Genomic DNA, 27,466 nt, shown 5'->3' on the forward strand with positions numbered 1-27,466 from the left:
TTACGTTGAATGGGTTTGTATTTTGATCGTGTCCTTTTTTTGGTAATTATTGAGGTAATCATATAGCTTCCCCTTTAAATCTATTACTATGATAAATTAGTTTAAAATTAGAGACATCTGTTTACTATCTTCATATTGCCAAGATAAATCCTTCTGGGTCCGAAATACATTTAAAAAAAATACATTGCAGCCCTTCCTCTTCCCTTCCTGAATAATTCAGTCCTTGATTCCTTATGTAGAGGGGACAAAGTAGGTGTCTGTGGTGGGAGCAGGGGTGTTGCATAGGCCCAGAGTGAGTGTCAAAGCCCAGGATGGATGAGTAGCAGCTCTGTGGTGCAGGAGTCAGAGCCCAGTTAGGGTGAGGAGGGCTCTGTAGGGAGTTGGCAGGGGTGGCTGCATGTGGGGATTTAGAGCCCAAGTGAGATGAGTAGGTTGCCCATGGGGTGGGGGAGGGGAGAGCAGCCTGGTGTGGGGCTTCAGAAGGGGGGCATTTCCACAGAGGGGCAGCCTGGCAGAGGATGTCAGCGCCGAAGCAGAGGGAGAAAGGGGAACTACCTGGAGAGACAGCCGGTTCCAGCATGCTGAGCCCAAGCGGAGTGAGGAGGGCAGGCCCTAACTTAATCAAGTGATCAAAATGAACATCATCCATAATGGTACAAATTGAAATCATGTACTGCTTGATAGCATACAGTGAGCAGAGATCATCATTGCTTCTGTGGTATTCCTGCCAAAATGCATACCATGGATATAATTATGAGAAAACACCAAACCCAAATTGAGGGTTATTCTACAAAATAACTGGCCTGTAATCTTTGATAGTGTAAGGGTCCTAAATGAGTCTTTAAAATTTCGCTTAGGACTTAGAGACTGAAGGGACATCACAACTAAATGCAAGGCATGGTTCTGAACTGTATCCTTTTCTGTGAAACACATCATTGGGATAATTGGCACACTTGAGTGGTGTCTGAGGATTAAATGGTAGTAGTGTATGTACCAGTAGCTTTTTCTTCTTTTTTTTTTTTTTTTTTTTTTTTTTTCCGGTACGTGGGCCTCTCACTGTTGTGGCCTCTCCCGTTGCAGAGCACAGGCTCCGGACGCGCAGGCTCAGTGGCCATGGCTCACAGGCCCAGCTGCTCCGCGGCATGTGGGATCTTCCTGGACTGGGGCAAGAACCCGTGTCCCCTGCATCGGCAGGCGGACTCTCAACCACTGCGCCACCAGGGAAACCCAGTAGTTTTTTCTTGATTCTTGTGGTCATACTCTCTGATCACGCAGGAGGTCCTTGTTTGTAGGAAATACATATTAAAATATTCGAAGGCAGTAGAGCACCAGGTTGGCAACTAACTCCCAAATGGTTCAGGAAAAAAATTTCTCTATACTGTATTTCCAACTTTCTGTAACTTTGTGATTGTTTCAAAATATTTTTTTTAATTTTTTAAAGTTTATTGCAGGATTTGGTTTGGTAATACTGGGGATTTTAAAATCTGTTTATTAAGTGAGATTGGCCTGTGATTTTTCCTGTCTCATATCACATTTACCCAGTTTTTAAGTTTATAATAGCCTCAAACAATGAATTGGGGGAACTTTCCCTCCCTCCCTTTTTCTCTTCCTTTCTTCCAAAAGTTTCTATAATAGTCTGTTTCCTAAAAGATCGTTTGCTGGATTTTCCTGTAGAAAACCAACTAGATTCTTTTTTTTTTTTAATTGGATTCAGTTTCTTTAGTGGGTAAAGGACTTTTTCTGTTCTTGAGATAGTTTTAATAACTTCTACCCATTTCATTCAGATTTTTAAGCTGTTTCATTAAAAACCAAGTAAATAGTTAAAAAAAGATTTTAAAGCTATTTCAAATAAGGAATAAGGTTATTCAGTGTATTATCTTAAGATTTTTTAAAAATATGTATTGCTTCTGTAGTTTTGGTCCCTTTCTCATTCCTAATTCTATTTATTTGTGCCTTCTCTCTTTTTTTTTTGATTATTTTTGCCAAAGGTTGTTTTTTTTTTTAAGTCTTTCAAATGACCAGTGTTTGGTTTTGTTGATCCTCTCTATTGTATCTTCATTTTCTATTTCATATATAAATATATCTGCTCTTGTTTTTACTATAAAATTTTTAAACTTTCTTTGAATTTATTCTCTTTGTCTAACTTAAGTTAGCTACTTAACTCAGCTGTTTTCACAAAATTGTGTGTAACAACCACAAAACCCTAGTGACATCTAATAGTAAGTATGTATTGCTCATTCATCTGAAGTCAGGGCATGGTTGGCTAGGCAATCTGCTGGTCTTGGCTGCAGTCATACAGGTTTAAGGTTGGCTGGATGTTGCCTGGTGTAGGGTGGCCTCAACTAGAGCAACAGGGGTGGCATCTTCTCATCTTCCTGGGAACAGCAGGCTAATCTGGACATATCTTCTCCTTTTGATGGTAGAAGCATACGAAGGAGCAAGATTCTTAAACTTATAGATGACCTACCATCACTTCTGACACATTCTTTTGGTCAAAACAAGTCACATGGGGTAGGAAAATATTCTCTACCACTATGAGAAGTATTCCAAAGTCATGTGAAAAACGGCGTGGATACAAGGAGGAGTGAGGAATTCAGTCTCCCACACTTGCCATCCCCAATATTTTGCTCTTCCAAACTTTTTATTATCGAAAAAGTACAAGAATAGTACACTGAATACTCATATACCTTTTACAAGATTCACCGGTGTTAACATTTTGCTATATTTGCTTTGTCTCATGCTTTCTCTTTTTCTCCCTGAATCCTTTAGAGCTAGGCATCATGACATTGCGTAAGTCCAAAAATTGGACTTGTATTTATCTCTTAAGTCCAAAAATACAGTCATCACACAGGAAATTTTAACATTGACACAATAATATTATCTAATTACAATATATGTTCAGATTTCCCTGTTTGTCCCAGTAATATTCTCTGTGACTTTTTCATTTTGTCTTTTTCTAATGCAGCCAGTTTTGCTTTATCACAGCATAAGTATCCCTAGCAAAAAACCTTGCTATGCAAGATTGCACAACAAAAATCACAAGGCTTATGGGGAAAATGGGGTTAGAGGCACAACACTCAAACTTCATCAGTGTCACACACAGAACCTTATAAAAACTGTAGTACAATTTTATACCCCTTTAGTGGTTAAGACATACATAACTTAAAATAAATGTGGTGCTTTACCTTGGAAAAGACCTGTACTTTGTTTGTAGGAGTGGGTGTCAGAAGGGATGCAGTTTGTGAGTTATTGTGAGGTAGTGGAAGGAGAGTTCTCTGAAATTGGACAGAAAGTTGTAAAACCATGTGTGGATGGGTGTGGCTCATCACACGCCTGGTGAACTGATGCAGGTGATACATGTTTTTGAGGTGTGTGCATTTTGTGTTTTCCTGCAAGCTTAGTTCAGCTGGGTATAGTTTTCTTCTTTCACCTAATGTTTCTCACCAAAAAAATCACACATAGGCAAATGGGAAATTAATGTTTTGTTCATACTGTGTTGGAACATATTTGCATGTTTTTTTAAAGCTATAGCGTAACTTACAGTATAAACATTTGCATCTATAAATTTCCCTCTTAAGCTTGTTCTAGCTGCATCCTACAAATTTTGATGTGCTTTTGCTATAGTTCAAGTCTAAGTATTCTCCGATTTCTATTATGATTTCTTCCACCCGTGATTTAGAAATAGACTTAAGGGGGGAGAGGGATAGATTGGGAGTTTGGGATTGACATGTACACACTACTGTATGTATGTATGTATGTATATTTATTTATTTACTTTTGGCTGCATTGGGTCTTCGTTGCTGCATGCATGCTTTCTCTAGTTGCAGCAAGTGGGGACTACTCTTCGTTTTGGTGCGTGGGCTTGTCATTGCGGTGGCTTGTCTTTGTTGCGGAGCACAGGTTCTAGGCACACGGGCTTCAGTAGTTGTGGCACGCGGGCTCAGTAGTCGCGGCGCACGGGCTTAGTTGCTCCGCGGCATGTGGGATCTTCCTGGACCAGGGATCAAACCCGTGTCCCCTGCGTTGGCAGGTGGATTCTTAACCACTGTGCCACCAGGGAAGTCCCACACTACTATATTTAAAATAGATAACCAACAAGGACCTACGGTATGCACAGGGAACTCTGCTCAATATTCTGTAATAACCTAAATGGGAAAAGAATTTGAAAAAGAATAGGTACATGTATATGTGTAACTGAATCACTTTGCTGTACACCTGAAACTAACACATTGTTAATCAACTATATTCCAATATAAAATAAAAAATGTTTTAAAATACGCTTAAAAATTTTCAAATTTGTACTTTTCTTTGTAAGGGTATTTTGTTAATAATTTCTGACTTTATTGCATCATGTTCAAAGAATGTGAAATGTATGATATTAATTCTTTGTTATTTTTTGTGACTGTGACCTAGTTTATAGTCAGTTTTTGTAAATGTTCTGTGTTTTTAAAGAATGTGCATTCTCTAATTGTTGAGGGCAGGTTAATGTACTTAAATTATTTTATTTCCTTAGCTGAATATTCTATGTATATGTCACTAATTCAATCCAAACTCTCCCTCAGTTGTATAAATCTCCTCTAAGCTTATTCAGGCACATTAGGTAGTCTTGTCAATTTCATCTTGAATAAATTTGTCCTAGAGCCATCTGATATGCTGTAGTTATTTTTCAGGCCCATTGCACAGCTGTCTTCTTGGGATCTTTCTTCATTTCCTGTCTCTTGTGTTAGATTCCCTTTTTCCTAGATATCATTTTCACTCCTTCCCTGGTTTATTCCCTCATTTTGGTGAAATTCCCTCTTCAGTAGCATCCTGAAAAAATATGCCTAGAAGTTGAAATTTTTGAGAATTTGCATGTCTGAAAATGACTTTTCTGTGTTAATACTTACGATAATTGGATGGAAATAATCGCCCCTCAGTTTTTAATGCAGTGCTTCATTTTCCTTTGGCTCCAGTGTTGCTGTTGAGAAGTCTGCTCCCTGGTCCCCCCCAAGCTTGTTTTGGTCTTCTCTTTGTCCTTGAGCTCTGAAATTTTATGAAATAGTACCTTGGTATAGGTCTAGTTTGAGTAATTGAGTTGGGCACATAGTGGGTCTTTCAATTCTAAAATTCGTGTCCTTAGATTCTAGGAAATTAACTTGAATTAGTTCCTTGATTTGTTCCCCTCCATTTCTCTTAACTTCCTGGAATTCCTCTTGTTGATTATGAGACCTCTAGCACTATTCTCCAAAGTTTCTTATCTTTTCTTTCCTTCCCTTTTACTCTACTTTCTGGGGAAATTTCCTCAGTTTATCTTCCAGCTCTTTAATTGAGGTTTTTATTTCTGCTATTACATTTTTAATTTGAATCGTTTTAAAATAAATATTCCTTTATGATATGGTGTTTCTATTCATAGGTCTAATAGACTCTCTCACACACACACACCCCCTAGAATATTTTTTTAATTTTTTTAAACATCTTTATTGGGGTATAATTGCTTTACAATGGTGTGTTAGTTTCTACTTTATAACAAAGTGAATCAGTTATACATATACATATGTTCCCATATCTCTTCCCTCTTGCGTCCCCCTCCCTCCCACCCTCCCTATCCCACCCCTCCAGGCGGTCACAAACCACCCTCCCTATCCCGCCCCTCCAGGCGGTCACAAAGCACCGAGCTGATATCCCTGTGCTATGCAACTGCTTCCCACTAGCTATCTCCCTTACGTTTGGTAGTGTATATATGTCCATGCCTCTCTCTCGCTTTGTCACAGCTCACCCTTCCCCCTCCCCATATCCTCAAGTCCGTTCTCCAGTAGGTCTGTGTCTTTATTCCTGTCTTACCCCTAGGTTCTTCATGACATTTTTTTTTCTTAAATTCCATATATATGTATTAGCATATGGTATTTGTCTTTCTCTTTCTGACTTACTTCACTCTGTATGACAGACTCTAGGTCTATCCACCTCATTACAAATAGCTCAATTTCGTTTCTTTTTATGGCTGAGTAATATTCCATTGTATATATGTGCCACATCTTCTTTATCCATTCATCCGATGATGGGCACTTAGGTTGTTTCCATCTCCGGGCTATTGTAAATAGAGCTGCAATGAACATTTTGGTACATGACTCTTTTTGAATTATGGTTTTCTCAGGGTATATGCCCAGTAGTGGGATTGCTGGGTCGTATGGTAGTTCTATTTGTAGTTTTTTAAGGAACCTCCATACTGTTCTCCATAGTGGCTGTACCACTTCACATTCCCACCAGCAGTGCAGGAGTGTTCCCTTTTCTCCACACCCTCTCCAGCATTTATTGTTTCTAGATTTTTTGATGATGGCCATTCTGACTGTACACACTAGAATATTAATGATAGTTTCTTGGAATTTTGTCTTCTCCTTGTATAGTCTCTGCTTGCTCCAAGTTTCTTTTCTTTTTTTTTTTAACTAATTTGTTGCAACCTCCTGAGTGGTCCTTGGCTGTCCATATTTAAAGGTTTACCACTGAAAAATGGATTGAGAGCTCCAGGCCCATGAGTGGGATTTGTTGTGGTTTTCACTGTAGGGGGACCTAGCTGTTTCCTTTTCATGGGGGAAGGCCTGGTGTCAGAATCTTTGGGTCTTTTCTCTTGAATTTCCTGAGAAGGACTCAGCTAAGGAGGTTCTGGCAATTTTGGAGGGAAAAGGACATGAGAAGGGAGCTGTCTCTATAGTCAGTATGTAAAGTTGACTCAATGCTCCCCTTATCTCTGTGCAGACACCTTTTTTTCTATACTTCTCTCCAGAATAAACTGCTGGGGATAGAGAGGAGTAGTGCCTAGCTTTGGTCACCTAGCTGTGGAGAGGGATGCAGAAATCAGAGAGGCCAGCTGCTTAAATAGACTTTCAGCCAATCCTCTCATTCTCAGTCTCACCTTTGCCCCCATTTCCAGAGGCACCTGGTGCTCCCAGTTCTTGAGCCCTTCCATGATTCTTCAGAATTAGGTCTTTACCTAAAGACTACTTTGGAGTCATTTTTCATAGAGTGCCCATCTTCCGTATGCTTTCCAGTGTTTAAAATTTTGTTTCTCTTTCCTCTGTTCCTATTTTCTTAGTCCTTGTGGGTTTATGCCAGTTTAAAAAAAAAATTACTGTTGGTTTAGTGAGGTTTGGAGAGAACAAGGTGCGAAGTGTATGTGTCCAATCCACCATTTTCATGCAAAACCTTAAAATAAATTTTAGTAACTTTGAAATTATAAGAGTATCACTCCCCAAAGGCTCAGTGGGTACAAAAAAGTCAAAACTCTGTTACTTGCCTTCTTTCATTCCTGTACTGTGGAGTTTTTCTGGAGGTTACATGATCTGTGATATTGCAGCAGATTAAATGCAGGGATATGAGAATCCTGCTCTTTTGTATTAAGCCAAACATTGAAGAGATTTGAAAAATGTAAGAAATGCCACTCTTCTCACTAATTTTTTTGAAAACAATTTTTTTCATTAAAAATACCCTATTTATAGTAACATGTGATGGGTTTGTTGTTATTTTAAATCCATTTATAAGTATATAATTAAATATCTCCGTTTTCATTTCTAATTCTCACATGGTGAAAATCAGTAGTTATAATCCCCATAAACAAATGCTTTGGGATTCTCAGTAATTTTTAAGAAAGGGTCATGAGATCAAAACTTTTGAGAGCTTCCACTCTAGAGAATCATAGCTATAAATTGGAATTGGACCATGAGTGTAAGAGTATAAACATATCCAACACTCCAGTCTTACCTTTACGTAGGACAATAATGTAATTTAATCCTCTTGCTTATTAAATTTAACACCCCTGTGCTTTTATTCCCCTTTTATTCTTCTTTCGTTTTCTCTCCTAATAATCCTTGGAGGAACTAAAGGAAGCTTCTGGAAGTTAATCTATACTGTCTTCCTCCCTAGGGTATATATGTCCTAGTCTCTGCTGATGTAGATAATGAGAAATCAACTTAACAGCCAGAATATTAAATGTGCATTTTTGTTCCCAAGGGGGTGAAAATTGGTTCTTAAGGAGCAAAAAGAATCTTAGATATTACAATAGCTTGTGACCCATAAACAGACAGTACATCTGTGGTATTAAAATTTCATTGCGGGTGGGGGACAGTTAGGGAAAAAAGTCAGAAGTTTCCTTAGGAGCGGATGAAAATGAAAAAGAGGTTGAGAAACACTGTTTTAGAGATCCTGCTGGAATATGATCCTTTAACCTTTCTTTTGCTTGTATTTCTTTCTCTGATCCTAATACACGCTATAGGAAAGGTGGTGACGACAAATAACTTGCAGGAAGACAATAGGTCTCTTAAAGAGGGAGGCAGCTGGGTAAGGCTTCCAGCAAGCAGAGAGCCTGTGCCTCAGCTCCTGCCAGTTATTTCAGTGCCGGAATATGGACCCAAGGTTTCCAAATGAAAAAAAAAAAAAAAAGTCAGAAATCCAAGTTCTATGTAAACTTATGATTTTTAAGTGTTAGAAACTAATTAAAATAATTTTTAAACAATATGCCCACCAATCAAAACTTCTCTGAGCCCCACTAGTGTAGTCTCTTCTGTTGTGATGGAATGTGTCTCCCAAATAGGACTGCTTTACTGCATTCTGAACTCAGAGCTGTTTTGCTCCTGCTTGAGCAACTTCAGTGATGGAGGCCAACCTGTTCAATTTTTTTTTTTTTTTTTTTTTTTGCTGTACGTGGGCCTCTTACTGTTGTGGCCTCTCCCGTTGCGGAGCACAGGCTCCGGACACGCAGGCTCAGCGGCCATGGCTCACGGGCCCAGCCGCTCCGCGGCACGTGGGATCTTCCCAGACCGGGGCACGAACCCGTGTCCCCTGCATCGGCAGGCGGACTCTCAACCACTGCGCCACCAGGGAAGCCCAACCTGTTCAATTTTTGGTTAACTGTAATTGTTTGATCGTCAGTCTCATAGGAAGCAGAAATTTATCTCCTTAAAACTTTAACTTAGTGGTGCTGGTTTGTCCTGTGAGAGCACATAGAGTAAGACTAACTCTTGTTTTATGTAACAAGTCTTCAGGTTTGTTAATTTGGCTGTGAATCAAAGTTTTATTTCTCTAGAAATGTAGAGCATAGTATTTAAGAACTCAGGCTCTGAAGTCAGACTATTAAGGTTTGAATCTCCTCTATGCCTCTAGTTCTGTGCTCTTGGGGCTTATTTGTTTCTTTAACTATTTTATGCCTTTGTCCATTTTAATATAAGCATATTATTGTAATTTATCTAATTGCTAATAGGTATTGTAAAGCTTGCAGAACAGTGCCTAGCATATAGTAAATATTCAGTAAATGTTATTTATTGCCCAGATTAAGCATCCCGTCCTTAGTTCCATTAATCATTCTTTATAGAACACACTTTTAACTTCTCTTACTATACTTAGTTTACAGTTTATTCATTAATGGAAGCAATCTGGTGCCTCGTAGGAAGACTTACAGGTTCTTTTCCTATCTCTTATCCTCTATACCCCTCGCATATCCCTCTCCAAACCAGATCACAACTTTTATTTTTTTTTCATTTGTGTATGTGTATTTAAATATAAAAACACCACACACACACATGTGGACTTGCTCATTCTTGAACACATGTGGGAGTAAAAACCATTGGAGAGGCAACCAAAGTGTGAGGCTTAGGCTCCTCCCCCACCTTCCTAATAGAACCCTGATTTTATTCACACATTTTCCTTCTTCAGCATGGCTTTGTGCTTCGGAGAAACCTTGGAGAGTGGGCAACCATGGAGTTCCTTTATGGCTGTGTGATTTTTGACGTAGGTGTCTGATGAAATTCTGGCCGTTGGGACCTGAGGAAAAATTTACTGATAGAAATTGGGTTTATGGTTTCTGGGAAGGGTTTCTTTGTTGCTTGAAAAGATGCACATGAAGTGGCGGTCTCATCTTTTCTTCTGGTTATTGCTGAGACCTAGGGACTGGGTGGGGCACCACCTGAGGACGGCAGAGTGAAGGCAGAGGTGGTCCTTGAAGACGTTGTTGAGCCGCTAAACTAACCAATCCCAGAACTTGCTCTTCCTCTTAATCTCTTATTATGTGGGAAACCTTTATTATTGTTTCTGCTGCTTTGAGTTGGATTTTCTTACTTTCAGCTGAAATAAGCTTAACCAATAAAGAGGTCAAGTTATTTAATTCTACTATGGCTGGCAAACTAGATAAATAGTATATAACCTCATAGAGTTATGAGGAATAATTGAAGTAATAAAGTAATCTACAGATTTATAGCTGTGACATTACCACATTGTTTGTAGTGGACAGAATGTCTCACAGAGAGTGAGGAGGCTGCCTGGCTTTGCTGATTGCCAATTCAGTTAATATTCGAATTGCAGGTCACTGGACTTCGTAAAACAGAATTAAGTGATCTTGAAGGTCTGATCTGATTCTGTGTAAAAAATATGAGTCTGATTGTTCTGGAATTCCTGCCTGAAAGCCTTTGTATAGATTAAGGTAGTAGATATAAATAAGTAACTTTTTTAGTTGAAGAAAGCATAATTTATGAACTAGTCATGTTGGGAATGCTTCCAGTTTCACAATGGTTCTACTGATCTTAGTGTTTTGAGAAACAAGGGAGGTTCTACTATCAGTACATTTACTGGTTATGAATATCAACTCATACCTTTATAAAAATAGATATTTAACCCAACTTTTAAACTTATTCTCCTATATGTAATCAGTATGAGCATGCCATTAGTTTTCTTTTTCCTACCATCTCTTATTAAATCTGCTGTGATCCTTTTCTTCAAGACCCTTTCCCTAGTTACATTATTCCCAGACTGTTAAAAAGCCACCTAAAAGGTCTGCTTTTCACCAGAATCTGCTTTCTCTTCCTCTTTCCTCATCTATAAAATGAGGTGAAAGTATATCATTTTTAAGGTGCTTTATGGTTCTCACATTCTGTGACTTGTCAATTATTTTTCTCATCAATTCAGACTCTGTTATACCCAAAAGAACTCATCTTTGATTATAATTAAAGGTAAGTTTAAAAACTTTTTTGGACTTCCCTGGTGGCACAGTAGTTAAGAATCCACCTGCCAATGCAGGGGATACGGGTTTGAGCCCTGGTCCAGGAAGACCCCACATGCCGCGGAGCAACTAAGCCCGTGCACCACAACTACTGAGCCTGTACTCTAGAGCTCGTGAGCCACAACTACTGAGCCCTCGCACCACAACTACTGAAGCCCGCATGCCTAGAGCCCATGCTCCACAAGAAGAGAAGCCACCGCAATGAGAAGCCCACACACCACAACGAAGAGTAGCCCCTGCTCACCATAACTAGAGAAAGCCTGTGTGCAGCAACGAAGACCCAATGCAGCCAAAATTAAATAAATAAATAAATTTAGTAGAAAAAACAAGGAAAACTTTTTCACCTGAGGACAGTAGAACTCAAGTATATAAAGGAAAGAGGTAATGTATAAGTACCCTTTGCAGAGCTAGACATATCAAGAAATGTAGAGCTTGGGTAAAATGTAGATATATGTACATACATGTAGATATATGTGATTTTTTTTTTTCTAGGGTTTTTCTTGGGGGTGTTGGGAGACAAGAAAGGAAGAAGCTTATAATTTCAAAGCTTTTTGGAAATCAGTACAGTATATTTTCTTTTTTAGGAAAAATTAAAACTATTATGGGAAATTGATTCATTACTGCAAGAGGACTAATAGGGGAAACCTAAGCTTTCAATTGAACCCATGTGAGATTGGGTACATTGGCCAGGCATGAAATTCCCCAGACGCCTAAACTTCTTTTTCCAGAAAAAGGAAAATAATATTTAATGACTTTATGTAGAAAGACAGGTGCTAGCTAAAGTAAGAATTGTATGCATAGTTGGTGTTAATTCCAAAAACCTTGAAGATGTGAGTGAGGTCATCCTCCATCATATCACCAGTTTTATTCCTAGAAGTAGAGGGATCATCACAAAACAATTCCAGAATGTAGACTTTTCCCTTCAGTTGGCAGGTTTTGTTTCAATTTTTCTAAGTCCTGTTGAGAGATATTTGCACTGCTGACACCAAACACATGGTGTTTTTTCCAGTACCTCTTCTCAAGCTCTCCAACACCAAATAGGTGTCCCACAGTTCAGTTAGCTCAGACTCCACAGGTTAAAGGGCTCAGTCCCACAAGACTGCCCTTACTTCAGATGCCAGTTGCAAGTACTGGGCCTTCAAGTAACCTGCACTTCTGTCCAACTTGGAGAGAGTCAGGGTTTATGAATATATGACTACTCAGAAAGTAAGTGGTTATTATGTTGCTCTTTAATTTACCAGATTGCCTTTTCTATCCTTCTTTTCTTCCGTATTCTCTTTGATCACTTACTACTTCTAGTAGTTAGAGGGTTGTAGAGAGGAGAAGGTAATAAGTGTTTTCTTTTGAGTGTGTGATAGTAGAATATAATTCCTTCCTTCCTCCCTTCCTCCCTTCCTACTTTCCTACCTGCACATTTGTAAAAAGCTGCTTCTGTATGCCAGAGGATACAAGCAAGGCCTTATGGAGTTTTCCTTCAAGATACCTCTTTTCTACAAAATAACACCTGAATTTGCCACATGTTGATGAGTCTTAAACCTTGAAGAGTGAGAAAGACTAATTGTGGCAGTCTTCTATATTCTAAAAACATTTAATTAGCGTTCTACTTCATTTAGCATAATAGTAGAACCTTTTAGATAGTTTTTAGTAACTCACAATGTTAGTAGTTGTAGAACGCATAGGTGTCTGTTTACTGTTGCCAGTTTCTTCCATCTCTTCATTCTGTAGGATAAACAGCATTTTGTTTTTCCTGATGAAGAGTTTTTTATTGTAAAACACAAGCACTTGGGCTTCCCTGGTGATGCAGTGGTTGAGAGTCTGCCTGCCGATGCAGGGGATACGGGTTTGTGCCCTGGTCCGGGAAGGTCCCACATGCTGCCGAGCGGCTGGGCCCGTGAGCCATGGCCGCTGAGCCTGCGCATCCGGAGCCTGTGCTCCGCAACGGGAGAGGCCACAACAGTGAGAGGCCCGTGTACCGCAGAAAAAAACAAAAAAAACAAGCACTTTAGGGGCTTCCCTGGTGGTGCAGTGGTTAAGAATCCGCCTGCCAGCGCAGGGAACACAGGTTCCAGGCCTGGTCTGGGAAGACCCCACATGTCGCAGAGCAGCTACGCCCGTGCGCCACAACTACTGACCCTGCACTCTAGAGCCCGCGAACCACAACTACTGAGCCCGCGAGCCAAAACTACTGAAGCCCGCACGCCACAGCTACTGAAGCCCGCACACCTAGAACCCGTGCTCGGCAACAAGAGAAGCCACCACAGTGGGAAGCCCGCACGCCACAGCTACTGAAGCCCACACACCTAGAACCCGTGCTCGGCAACAAGAGAAGCCACCACAGTGGGAAGCCCGCACACAGCAACAAAGAGTAGCCCCTGCTCGCCGCAACTAGAGAAAGCCCGAGAAAGCCCGCGCGCAGCAGCGAAGACCCAACGCAGCCAAAAATGAAAATAAAAATATAAAAAAAACCCCAAAAACCAAGCACTTTATTACAAAAATTTCTTGACCTTATAATCATTCTTTAATATCTTTAATAGTGATTTTATGTGTGTTGAACATCTTTAGATATTTTTAGTGATAACTCATCATAAAAACCAGTAATATACTATGTACTATTTTTTATTAACTGAAAGCATTTCATGTCTTTTCTGACCATATGTGGTTAATTTATTTGTTAGATGTTGAATTTTATGTTCCTTGCATGAAAAATAGAACACATAAATATTTGAAATTCTTCACTGCATGCCTGGCCAAGTATTACTTGCCCAGGTGTCTTCTTTTTAAAATAACTTTTAAATCTTAGAAATTTGTGGGTGAAAGGGCGGATTTTGACTTGGAAAGAGAGGAGATAATGCTTTCACTATTTAAAACCAAACTTCATGAAAAGATGCTATTGTTGGATGAATTAACACTAATCTTGTCTCCTACAAAGAGCTGCTGGAAATAAGATTACGGCTTTATTACTTTCAATATTTTAATCAGTGTAAACTGCTTTTTGTTTTTATAAATAAAAGTTATTTCTCAAAATTTCTTAGGGAGGAATGAAGAACAGTTGATTAATCAATATGTATTTTTATTTACGTTGAATACTTTTTATTATCCCTTCCAAACAGACACTCCTTGAATATGCAGAGAAATGGAAAACTTCAGAAGATCCTTTACCTTTATTGGAGGTATACACAGTGGCTATCCAAAGTTATGTTAAAGCCCGACCTTATCTTACCTCTGAATGTGAAAATGTAGCATTGGTTCTGGAACGCTTGGCATTGTGAGTAGACCTTTGAGTAAATAAAAAATTAGATTTAGCTTTTTTGTTTTTAACTCTGTATCTCAAATCTTATGATAGTTTAATTTTAAATAGATTAGTTATGGACAGTCTACTGATGATATTAGAATTATTCATCTTATTTTACTTTGAATTTTAGTAATTATTTGTATCCTTACCAACTTTTTGTTTTTTAGAAGCTGTGTTGACCTTTTACTGTGTCTGCCTGTTGAGTTATCTGATAAACAGTGGGAACAATTTCAGACACTGGTGCAGGTGAGAATATTTACCTACTAGATTTAATATAGGTATATTTTATGGCAATTTTCTTTATTCTTAATAAATTATTTGGTTAAACTTTAAATGATTTAAGTAATGACAAACATTAATTGCTGTTCTTATTAACATTAATGTCTTGCATATAGTCAGTGCTCAATAGATGTTTGCTAAATGAATATATACATTTAAGTAGATTGGTTGAATATTGCACTGTTCTTTAAGATCAGATAATTAGAACTTTGCCAGAGCAGTAAGGGAACACAGAAGAAAATGCCCTCATTTGTATTTAGAAACAGTTTAACTAATTGTTGAAAATTGCAATATGCTTTATAAGAATTTAACGTATCTCATTTAATCCTTATGAAAACTTTGTGGGGGTAGGTATATTTTTCCCATTTTAAAGGTGAGGAAACTGAGGCTCAACTCTAAAATATTTATCTGCCCAAACTTGTATAGCTAATATCAGAGTAGTTATTTGAACCAAGATTCTTTACTCCGTAGTCCATACTTTTTCTCCTATATCTGAAAATACATGCTTATCTCTGTTACTTAGGGCTGTTATTCTACTTATAAAAGTACTACATAGTTTAGCACTTAGTTGTTTTGCAGTATTTCAAGAATGTTAAATTTTGTTAAGCACTAGATTGTGCTGGATATTTTATAGCTTCAAGTAAAGTTTGATTAATTGGTTAGTTAAGAAGAATGTTCCTGCCAACTAGTCTCAAAAAGTATAGTTGTCTCTCTCTTCCTCTAGCCAGAGTTCTTAAAATATCTTTTGGCCTTATGTTTTTCCATATAAGAGATATTAAAAGAGGATTAGTCTCAAATTTTAGAAGCATGTGAAATAAACTATAGACAGACAGAGAAATCAACTTTCCTATTTTAATATTAAATATTAAAATTACATCAAGTGCAAAATTCTTGAAGATAGGATTCATACCTTTATTCCAAAGGATTCAACATAGAGTTTTACACATAGTCGGTAGATACTTAATAACTGTTGAAAGTGTCTTGTCGTGTTTGTCACATTGCAGCTAACTTTTTGATCATGCAATTTGTACTTCAGCATATCAGTAACTTTTGTCTCAGGTTTTTTTTCCCAGCAAGTGGTTATTTTTAGGTAAATGATTATCTCAGAACTTTTTTTGATTGTTTGGCACTCAGATACACTCTACCACAGAATTAATTATATAAATAGTTTATATACAAATATAATACTGAATTCCTCATATTAATTTTGTTTGTCAACATAAGGTAAACCTTTTCAACTTTCTTTTTTGAAACAATAGCACTACTTGATACTTTTTCATATGGTTTAATGAGGAGGAAATAACTCTTTAAATCCCAGTATGGAGCTCTCAGCAGTTGCTCAAAGAAAATTTCTTAAAGCACTTGAACTTGTTCAGTGAGATTTTTATGGTTTTGAGGAATAGACTTTTTATACAAACACAGCGTGCAGCTTTAAGAGTTTCCATGACACTTTGCTTTCATTTCAGAGCTTCCTTGGGCTTATTTTATACCTGCTTAACAGCATTTGTTTTATTTTGCCTGTGTTTTAACTGTTTTTAAGCATCTCTTTACTCCACTAGAGGATAATATGCCCCATAAACGCAGGGACTAGTTGCTCTCTTCCTTGGTACTTTGCCCATAGAAATTCTCAATAAACATTTTCTGAATTGAGTTAAAACTATTGGTCTTTTGTGACCTGAAGAATATGCTAATTGCATGAACACTTGTAAACAACAAGTAAGCAAGATTCAGTGTCAGCTTTAATAGGATATTGTAAGGCTATGTCATGAATAAATGAAAAATCATACATTTAGTTGTTTTCTTTTCATAAGTCCCTTTTATTGAAATATGTGTATACAAGTTGTCACTTAGACCTTGATGCAGATTTGTCATTTGTTAATGATAGAAGTTTTTTTGGAAAATTTTTTACTAACAGGGAGGATATAAAACGTGTAAGGTCTTTCATGCTATGGATACTCTAATAGCTTCCTTGAGAAATAACTTTGCTCTCGGTTTAGATTTTGGGGAGAAAATAATATGAACTTATTTCTAGAAATACATTTTATTTATTTAAAATTTATAATTAATATAATTCTTGTCCTTGAGATTCATCTTTAAAAATCAGAAGTAAAGGATTCAGCACTTTGTAATGTGACATGAAAATTTTAAGATAAAAGTCTTATTTTTCAAAAGTTTAGTATTATATTTAAAGCCTGATAAGCTTGCTTTTGAAAATCTGTTGTAATTCTTTGGATGTTTATTTAATATTTATAGGTAGCTCATGAAAAGCTGATGGAGAATGGCAGCTGTGAATTGCATTTTTTAGCTACTCTAGCTCAAGAGACTGGGGTGTGGAAAAACCCGGTACTGTGCACTATTCTTTCCCAGGAACCATTGGATAAGGATAAAGGTAAATTTTCTAGAGAGCAGAGACAAAAAAAAAGAATCATTAGACTAGAAATAAGTACTTAAAATTGTTTTGATATAATTCATCTCAAGATATTCGAAGAAGGACCATTTAATTAAATTTTATATGAGGTGCTTGAGGCCCTTCACCTTTTTTTTATTGGGGGAAGATGTGTTTATAGGATTATATAATCTTAGAGTAACAGTTTTTTTCTCAACATTATTTGATCAGAGGAATTCCCTCTGTAACATCCTGACAGGTGGCAATCTAGCTTATATTTGATAACTAACTTATTTGACAGATGGAGAAGCAGAAACAGGGTAGTGAAATGATTTTCCTCAGAATAAGAAATTAATGCGGGAACTCTCAAATCTTCTGTCTCTGAGATTAGTACTCTTTCTCAAACAGCTTTTTTTCTCAGACTTACTTTATCCTGCTTTGTTATTATTGTATGAGCTTAGGCAACAAAGATCCCAGTCAAACTCAAACTGGCAGGTAGCCTATCAGAATTAGATGGCTAAATCACTAATATGTATAACACTTAATGTTCAGAATTCAAAAATTGTATGTGCTACGAAGAAGAGCACAATTATTGTCGTTGGTACTTTTCTTGAGATTATTTAGGAAAGTGCCCAGATTCTACCCCAAGTTTTCCCAAGGTATTTAACTAGAGAAGTAAATAAGCTTTTTCCATTGTTTATTGATGTTTTCTTGTTGACTGATGGCAAACTCTAGGTATTTTGCTATGTGATAGCAATTTCTGAAGGCTCTGAGAAAGGAGTGTACGTTCGTTATTTGTTAACTCTTCTGGTACTTTGATATTTACCAAAAGGCTTCTCAGCTAATCTGGAAACTTCTCTTCAAGCTGGTTGTTCCTACCTGACTCCCCTCTTAACATTTCTCCCCATTTCTGGATAGTTTTAGCAGTATTATCTGTTTCTTAGTTTTCACCAAAAGTTTATTTTTATTACCTCCCTTCCTTTGTGTATATCCACAGATTAGCTACATTGTTCTCAGACCCTCATTATTTAAAATAGGAAGAACAACAACAACATTTAAAAGTTGAGAATCTTGGAGTTGTTTTGCCTTTGTCATATTAGTTTTTTATTCGCAATATATTACCACCACCATGTTTTTATTCCTGTAACCAAATTATACTTTTTAGTCTTCTCAGCTTTGGAAATATTGGACATATGATATATTAATAATAATATCAGATTACATTGTATAGCTCCTTACAGTTTGAAATGTGCTTTTATGTGCCTGGTTTCATTTAGCCTTCACAATGATCCTGGGGAAAAAGTGGGATCTTTATTGTCCCTATTTTATAGGTGAGAAAATGGAGGCTCAGAAAGATTAGTTCTTTTCTACATCACATTGTCAGTGATGTGAGGCAGAGCCAGGAATTGAAGTGAGGTCCCCAGCTTCTCTCCTTTTTATATTATGCCACGTTGCACCCAGCCTAATAAAATAAAATTGCACCTAGCTTAAATAATTAAATCCTTTTTTCTGTTGTTGGTTTCTGAAGACTTTCTTTGCCAAACTCACACATTATGCTAACGCAGGAAAATGGAACCTTTACCTTAGCAGAGATTTAAAATTTACCCTAAAAGAATATGTGCTCAGTTTCCTTATTTGTTTAAATGTGCCTAACATTGTTTCTGTTAACAAATGTCTTTGCCTATCTCTGTGCTGCTTTATTCCATGGTCTTCACATGGCATAGCTACTGGAATAATTTGGACTGTGCAGGCAAAAGGAGTTTCTACAATAACAGATGGATTGTAGGTAGCCAAATTTCATTATAACTCGTGAAGCAACCAGAGAGATGTTACATGACTGAGAGACTCTGCAGCCGTAATCTTTACTTGGTTCTCCATTATTTAGAATACTTCTTTGGTGGGAGTTATTCTGTGGGTAATCACATAGACTAGAAGTGTATGTTTATTTCCTCCTTGGAAAAACTTGAAGGAATTAACATTTTACACATACATACTAATTTATTTATATTTTCAAATTGCATGCTTCTACAGCATGTGGAAGTTTTAGCTTTTTATATGATATATCCAGCCCCTTGGTTTAACCTACACTAGCCTATAGCAAGTTTGATGAGAAGAGCTAGAGCTCAGACAGTAATCAGTACACCATAATAAGCTGTGCTCATTAGTTTGTTTATAGCAGAGCCTTTGAAGGTTTGATGTACTATTTGAACAGTAGATGATCCACTTAATCTTGTTTTAAATAATTAATTTTTATTGACTAATTTTAGAACTACTAAAGCCCAGATAAACCAAGAAATGCTCTTTGATTTAGGGACTGAGGGTGTGTGGGACTAAATTAAAAATGCTGGTTTCACCTTAAGGTTTTAGTATCCTAGAATAAGATAATTCTAATAACTAAATCAGCATAATTCAAGTAGATGTCCATTGAATATCACAGGATCTTTAGGCTTACATATTACTTTTGCTTTTCTTTAGTTATCATCTCAGAATTGGAAAGGCACTGAATGCCCATTTATTTTTTACCCAATTTTAACTCCCTTCTAAAACATCACTGATAAATAAATGGGCCTTTGCTTGAAGACTTCTGGAGAATGGTAACTGTGTAATTCAGTCCATTCATAGCCTGCTATTAGATAATATTCATTGTGTAAATTGTGAAAAACTACATTCTTAGAGTTGCCATCGTTTGGATCTAGTGCGACCCCTAAAGCCATACCTAACAAAGTACAAATCCCTCTTTCGTGCCATAGCAATTGAGATGCTTAAGGATCGTCATCATGTCCACACTTAGTCTTCTTTTATTCTAAAGACTAAAAGCCGTACTGGTGTGGCATTATTTTAAATCTACAGTCATGATTCCTGACCTTTTAGTGCATTTTGTTTGTTGTTCTTATTCATGTGTAATTCTCAAAACTTATGTGTACCCCAAATGCTATCTGGCAGGCTCTGAAGTCATTGGTACTCTCATCCCCTTCATCTTAGTGTTACTTAAGATGACGTTACCTTTTTGGGTGGCCTTATTCTCACAACTCAACGAGGTTACTAAAATCACAAAAATTAAGAAAAAAGAAAACTACTCTTAAATTATTTACATTTTTATATGTTGTGTATTGGTACACAAAGTAGTCTTTTTTTTTTCTTTTTAATTTCACTGTGTTAGATCCATTCTGCCTCTGCAACTTGTCGATATCATTTAAAATCTTGATTTTGTTAATTCAAGATTTTTGTCCTTCCCTGTTTAAGCAGATCTTATTAGCATACACTCTGTTGGCATCCACATTCTTTTTTTTTTTTAATTTATTTTTATTTTTGGCTGCGTTGTCTCTTCGTTGCTGTGTGCGGGCTTTCTCTGGTTGTGGCGAGCGGGGGCTACTCTTCGTTGCGGTGCACGGGCTTCTCGTTGCGGTGGCTTCTCTCATTGTGGAGCGCGGGCTTCAGTAGTTGTGGCACGTGGGCTCTAGAGTGCAGGCTCAGTAGTTGTGATTCACGGGCTTAGTTGCTCCATGGCATGTGGGATCTTCCTGGGCCAGGGCTCAAACCTGTGTCCCCTGCATTGGTGGGTGGATTCTTAACGACTGCGCCACCAGGGAAGCCCGGCATCCAGGTTCTCGATAATAACCATTAAAAAGGTCATATCCAAAAACCTACCCTATGGGATACTTATAGAAATCTTCTTGCTTGCCCTTCAGTCTTTTAGCCAATGCCGTTTGATTATGGTTGTTTCATCAAATTCACCTATTTCCTTATGTCTGGTCCATGGCTCTCCTTTTTGTCTATCAGGATTTGATGAAAGACCACAAGAGGTACTTGGCTAGAGTTGTATTAAGTAAGATTGTTTAATATTGAGGTTAGTCTGATCTAATTAATTTTTAACTGAACTTTTTATTTCAGAATAGTTTTAGATTTACAGAAAAATTGTGAAGTTTCCAAATAATCCACAACCATTTTTCCCAACTGTTAATATCTTACATTAGCATGATACATTTGTTACAATTAATAAACCAATATCGATACTTTGTTACTGAGTAAAGTCCATGCCTTATTCACATTTCCTTAGTTTTTACCTAATGTCCTTCTTCTGTTCCAGGATCCCACCCAAGATACCATATTACATTTAGTTGTCATATCTCCTTAGGCCCCTCTTGGCTGTGACAGTTTTTCAGACTTCCCTTGTTTTTGATGACCTTAGCAGTTTTGAGGAGTACTGGTCAGGTATTTTGTATCCCCTCAGTTGGGATTTGTCCGATGTTGCTCTCATGATTAGACCTGGGCTTATGGGATTGGGGGAGAAAGATCACAGAGGTACAGTGCCATTGTCATCACATCATACCAAAGGTACATATAATCAACATGATTTCTCACTGTTGGTGTTAACCTTGGTCACCTGGCTGAGGCAGTGTGTTTGTCAGGTTTCTCCACTGTGGAATTACTTTTCCCCCCCCTTTCCATGCTGTACTCTTGGGAAAGAAGTTACCTTGTACAGCCCACACTTAAGAGGTGGAGAGTTAAGCTCCACCTCCTCGAGGAGGCAGTATCTGCACAGATTATTTGGAGTTCTCCACAGGAGATTTGTCTTTTCTTCCTTATCTGTCTATCTGTTTAGTCAATATGGACTCATGAATATTTTTTTATACTTTGGTGATAATCCAGTACTACTTTATTTTGTTGCTTAAATAGTTCAGCTTTGGCTCCCAAGAACTCTTTGAGTTAACTTCTGTGTCCCTTTGACATACCCCATCATTGTGAGTTATGTTTTTTGTTTGAATACTTCCTTGTTTTCTGGCACTACAAGATGCTCCAGGCTTATTGTGCATATTTCCTGCCCTAATCCTAGAATCAGCTATTTCTCCAAGGAACCCTAGTTCCTTTTATTGGAGAATAGTATTGATATTAGAAACCAAGACCTGGTAATTGGGTGTGCTCATTGCTACTGAGGTGTCATTGCCTCTAGGACCTCTCAGCAGACAAAGTAAGAAAATATATGTAAGTATAACTAATCTGTGTATGTACACATATCTATAAATGTTTCTGTATGTAACCAGCTGTATCTATATTAAACTAAATGTGAGAGTTTATACTGATGTCTCCAACTCTAATCTATATCACATGGATCATTCTAGCCTTCTCGCTTACCTGTAACCTCTTACTTCAATAGAATGTCATATAATTGGAATCATACAGTATGTAGCCTTTTCAGAATTACTTCTCTTACCATTGGCCATCCATATACTTAATCAATCCTAGTATACATGTATAGTGGTTTCAGAATTGATAACCTCTACCCCTGTGGGTACAGTTCCTCTTTCCATTCTTGCTGACTCCACTCATCCAAAGTTAGGTGAGCACCCCATTTTCCCACCTCTTTCAGTGAAGTTCTTTCATTACATTTGTAAGACAGATTCTTTTGCCATATTCTACGTTCTATCCTGGACTTCGCAACCGTCTAGATATTTTTTTTAATTTGCATACCTTGAGTCCTTCTTCATGCTGTAAAGTTCTGTGGGTTTTGACCAATGCATAGTATCATGTATTCACCATTACAGTATCATACAGAATAGTTTCACTGCCCTAAAAAAAATTAATTGTGCTTCACTAATTCAACCCTCTCCGGAACTCCTGACAACTACTGATCACTTACTATCTCTATAGTATTGCTCTTTCGAGATTGTCATATAATTACGGACTTTTCAGTCTAGCTTCTTTCACTTAGCAGTATACATGTAACATTCATCTATGTCTTTGTGTGGCTTAATAGGTCATTCCTTTTTATTGCTGAATAGTATTCCATTGTGTGAATGTACTGTAGTTTGTTTATCCATTCACCTATTAAAGGACATCTTGTTTGCTGCCAGTTTGGGGCATTTATGAATAAAACTGCTATAAACATTGGCATGCAAGTTCTTGTGTGAACATAAATTTTCACATCAGTTGGGTAAATGCCTAGGAGTAAGATTGCTAGGTCATATGGTAAGACTATGTTTTGCTTTGTAAGAAACTGCCAAACTGTACTATTCTGCATGTTGCTCTACATTCTCACTGGCAATTGGTGGTGTCTATTTTGGGAATTTTAGCCATTTTAATGGGTGTGTAGTGATATCCCATTGTTGTTTTAATTTGTGTTTCTGTACTGACAAGTGATACTGCACATCTTTTCACATGAATATTCGCCATCTGTATATCTTCTTGGGAGAGGCATCCATTTATATCTTCTGCCTACTTTTTAATTGTGTTGTATTTTCTTTTTAATTTTTATTGAAGATAGTTGATTTACAATGTTGTGTTAGTTTCTGCTGTACAGCAAAGTGAATCAGTTATATATATATCCACTCTTTTTTAGATTCTTTTCCCATATAGGTCATTACAGAGTATTGAATACAGTTCCCTGTGCTATACAGTAGGTCCTTATTAGTTATCTATTTTATATATAGTAGTGTGTACATGTCAATCCCAATCTCCCAATTTATCCCTGCTCTCCCTTGGTAACCATAAGTTTGTTTTCTACATCTATCACTCTGTTTCTGTTTTGTAAATAGGTTCATTTGTACCATTTTTTTAGATTCCACATATAAGTGTATCCATTCGATATTTGTCTTTCTCTGACTTACTTCACTCAGTATGATAATCTCTAGGTCCATCCGTTGTTTTCTTTTTGTTGAGTCACAGTTCTTTGTTATATTTTGATACAAGTCCTTTAGCAGATAGGAGTTTTGCAGATATATTTGGTTTACTCTGTGGCTTGTCCTTTTTCTTTACAGTGCCTTTCAGAGAGCAGAAGTTTTAAATTTTAATAAAGTCCAACTTATCATTTTTTTCTTTCGTGGATTGTGCTTTTGGTGTTTTATCTAAAAATAATTACCAAACCCAAGGTCATATAGATTTTTCTCCTGTTTTCTCCTAGAAGTTTTATAGTTTTGCATTTTATATTTGAGTCTGTGATACATTTTGAATTAACTTTTATAAAAGCGTAACCTAATTTATGTTTGATGAATCTCTCTTCGCTCGTAACAGTCATGCTTTTTTTCCTGAAGTTTTATAGTTTTGCATTTTATATTTGGGTCTGTGATACGTTTTGAATTAACTTTTATAAAAGTGTAACCTAATTTATGTTTGATGAATCTGTCTTCGCTCGTAATAGTCATGCTTTTTTTCCCGACCACTCACAAGCCATGTTTTTTTTGTTTGTTTGTTTTTTTTTTTGCGGTACACGGGCCTCTCACTGTTGTGGCCTCTCCCGTTGCGGAGCACAGGCTCCGGACGCGCAGGCTTAGCAGCCATGGCTCACAGGCCTAGCCGCTCTGCGGCATGTGGGATCTTCCCGGACCGGGGCACGAACCCATGTCCCCTGCATCGGCAGGCGGACTCTCAACCACTGCGCCACCAGGGAAGCCCACAAGCCATGTTTTTAATATATTAATTTTGAGACTCTTAGGAATATATCTATTCCTCTAGTCTGCAGTTTGCAAAATGTACCTTAAGCCCCGTTTTGAAAATTACATCTTCCCATCTATTTCCATTTTCTCCATTGTTTGTTCTACCTTTTCAATTTAAAGCTTATTATCAGAAGCACCATAAGAATAAAGGAGTCCTCTTTTTCTCTGTCATCATAAATAATACATAATCAAACCCAAGGAGCAGGTCCTTCTGAAGAAGTTGCCCATCTCCACCAATTTGATTACATTCAGCTTTTTTGGTGAGCTAGGGGTCATCTTGAGTTTTAGCTTTAATAACAGTTCGCATAGGTTAGTACTGGTGCTGACACTCATGGTGCACGCATCCTTGGTCCTGAGCCTGCTGCTTTTCCTTCTTTTGTATATGTCATTATTGTAAAATCTAAACTCTGAAAGAGCTCCCTATTAACAGTCACACTGAATTCCTTCAGCCCTTTCCCTTCCACTTCTGTTTTGGAATAATTTGCAATGGCATAAATTGTATTTTTATCAGCTTGCCCGTTCTTTCTTGAATCCTAAGCCCTATGGTTCTCTCTCTTTTTTTTGAACCCCTTGGTTTTCAAAGGAAGTTTCTAAAGCTTCAGCTTTTCCACAGTACTTATAAATCCTCCAGAGCTTTGTGAGAAAATAAGTCTTTTTTTCAGTAATAGACTTTGCCTTTTAAAATGAGCAGGGAAAAAGTGCTGCTAGGTTTACCCGATATTAACATATGTAAAATGTAATTATATTTTAAAGGGAGAGGAGATGGGAGGAGAGAACAAATGGTAACTAATAATTTCCAGGTAAATAGTGTGAGGCCAGATCTGATTACATGCAGCTGAATTTGTTTTCTAATAGTAAATCTCCAGTTCTTTTGCTCATTGATACTTTTCCTATATTTTTCATGTGTGTGTTTATATCTTTACCTGTCTATGTAGAGAATACCAAAAGGGGTGATTCTGAGACCTAGACTTATATCTGTTGATGGTTTTTTTTGCGTGTTAGGACATTTCTTACAGAAAGTCACTAAAAAGAACACCTTATAGACTATATACATTTAGTACTCTTAGAAATACAGTTTTCTTAACTTGTTTCTATTTGGTTGTCTTTTTTGTTTTTTTTTGCTTTGTCTCTCCCTTTTGCTCTTAACTGACCTTGTTATAAAAAATAAATCAGTGGAGCATTTTAGATTTTATTTTTAAAAATCACTGCTAAATTAGATTGCCTTGTGTTTAGGTTTTACTTGTATATAACCCTTAGATCATTGAGGATCAGTGACTCTGGATAGAATTAAGCTGATAGAACTTAACTGCAGTAAAATTGTGAAAGTGTTCAGTCTCCCATTTCAGGCTGATGCTTTATTTTGCATTTTGTTAACCTTAATAATATTCTACTATTACATAATGAGATATAATATGGTGACCACCAAGATTTTATTTTTACTAAAAATGATTTTAAAACATACACTCATTGGCTTTTCTAAACATCCTAGATAAATTCATTATTTCTGTTGTGATGAGTATATTTCATAATGATGTTACATGGATAAAGTTGTCAGAATTTAATTAAATATAATAGTAATAATTAAATCTTATTTTACACAAATTTTAGGGTTACATATTTACTAGGTTCATCTATATCATGGAACATTTTTTTAATGTTTAAAAATTCTGATTTATATCAGTCATGTCAAAGAATCAGTTATGATCATAACTTAATGACTTAATGACCAAGCAACATGATTTAAGAAATTCTGAAATCTTCAAGTGAAAATTCTGTTTATTGTATATGTAGCTTGTTCTTCCAGGAAAAGGTGAGAGGTCAGGTGAAGATTAAGACTATCCCTAACTGGTAATTTGAACACTGAAATATAGTTACCTTAGAGCAGTGGTTCTTAATCCTGGCAGTGCTTAAATCGCCTGGAGAGTTTTTTAGACATACCAGTGCTGGAGGCCTACCACAGACCAATTAAATTAGAGTCTCTGGGTTTGAGCCCCAGGCATTAGTACTTTTTAGAAGTCAAGATAATTGTACAGCCAGGGTTAAGAATCACTGATGTAGAGCTTAAAGTGTTATGTTTTTATTAAATTTTTGAATTTGGATTTTTTTGTCTAACAATGCTGAATTGATTTTTAATGCATTTTTTCTTGTGGTAAAAAAACAACATAAAATGTACCATTTAATCATTTCGAAGTGTACAGTTCAGTAGTGTTAAGTATGTTCATAATGTTTTGAAACAGATCTCCAAAACTTTCATCTTGCAAAATTAAGCCCTGTTTTAAACAACAACTCCCCCCTTTCCCCATCCTTCACTTCCAGCCCCTGGTTAATCAACATTCTACTTTTTGTTTCTATGACTTTGACTACTTTAGGTACGTCATATAAGTGGAATCATACTGTATTTACCTTTTTATGAGTGGCTTATTTCACTTAGCATAATGTCCTCAAGATTCAACTGTGTTGTAGCATGTGTCAGGATTTCCTTCTTTTTTAAAGGTGAATAATACTGCATCATATGTATATACCACATTTGTTTATCCATTTATCTGTTGATGGACATTGGATTGCTTCTGCCTCTTGGCCCTTGTGAGTAGTGCTGCTATGAACATGGGAGTGCAGATATCTCTCTGAGACCCTCCATTCACTTCTTTTGTGTACATAACCATAAGTGGGATAGCTGGACCACATGGTAGTTCTATTTCTAATTTTCTGAGGAACTTATAGCCTGTTTCCCTTAGAGGTTGCATCATTTTATAGTCCTGTCAATAGTGCACAAAGGTTCTAATTCCTCCACATCCTCACCAACACTTATTTTCTGTTTTTTTGTTTTGTTTTGTTTTTGATAATAGACATTCTTTTGGCTGTGAAGTGATACCTCATTGTAGCTTTGGTTTGTATTTCTGTGGTGATTAGTGACGTTGAGCATTTTTTCATATGCTTGTTGGCCATTTGTATATCATCTTCAGAGAAATGTCTTCAGATCCTTTGCCCATTTTCAATTGGATTATTTGGTTTTTGTTGTTGAGTTGTAGGAGTTCTTTATATATTCTGGACATTAACCCCTT

The 27,466-nt window shown here is 37.0% G+C and overlaps 1 protein-coding gene across 1 annotated transcript in view; it reads left to right on the plus strand.

Annotated features, from left to right (window-relative positions):
• ZNF292 (zinc finger protein 292) overlaps positions 1–27,466 on the plus strand; it is an 87,802-nt gene that overhangs the window by 30,277 nt on the left and 30,059 nt on the right. The window contains exons 2-4 of the mRNA XM_029223464.1: positions 14,128–14,282; positions 14,477–14,555; positions 16,842–16,977. Of these exons, the coding sequence (XP_029079297.1) occupies positions 14,128–14,282; positions 14,477–14,555; positions 16,842–16,977 (370 nt within the window). The remainder of the gene's footprint in view (positions 1–14,127; positions 14,283–14,476; positions 14,556–16,841; positions 16,978–27,466) is intronic.

This window comes from Monodon monoceros, unplaced genomic scaffold, assembly GCF_005190385.1.
Source record: "Monodon monoceros isolate NGI ecotype Baffin Bay Population unplaced genomic scaffold, NGI_Narwhal_1 Super_Scaffold_15, whole genome shotgun sequence".
Taxonomy (NCBI): Eukaryota; Metazoa; Chordata; class Mammalia; order Artiodactyla; family Monodontidae; genus Monodon; species Monodon monoceros.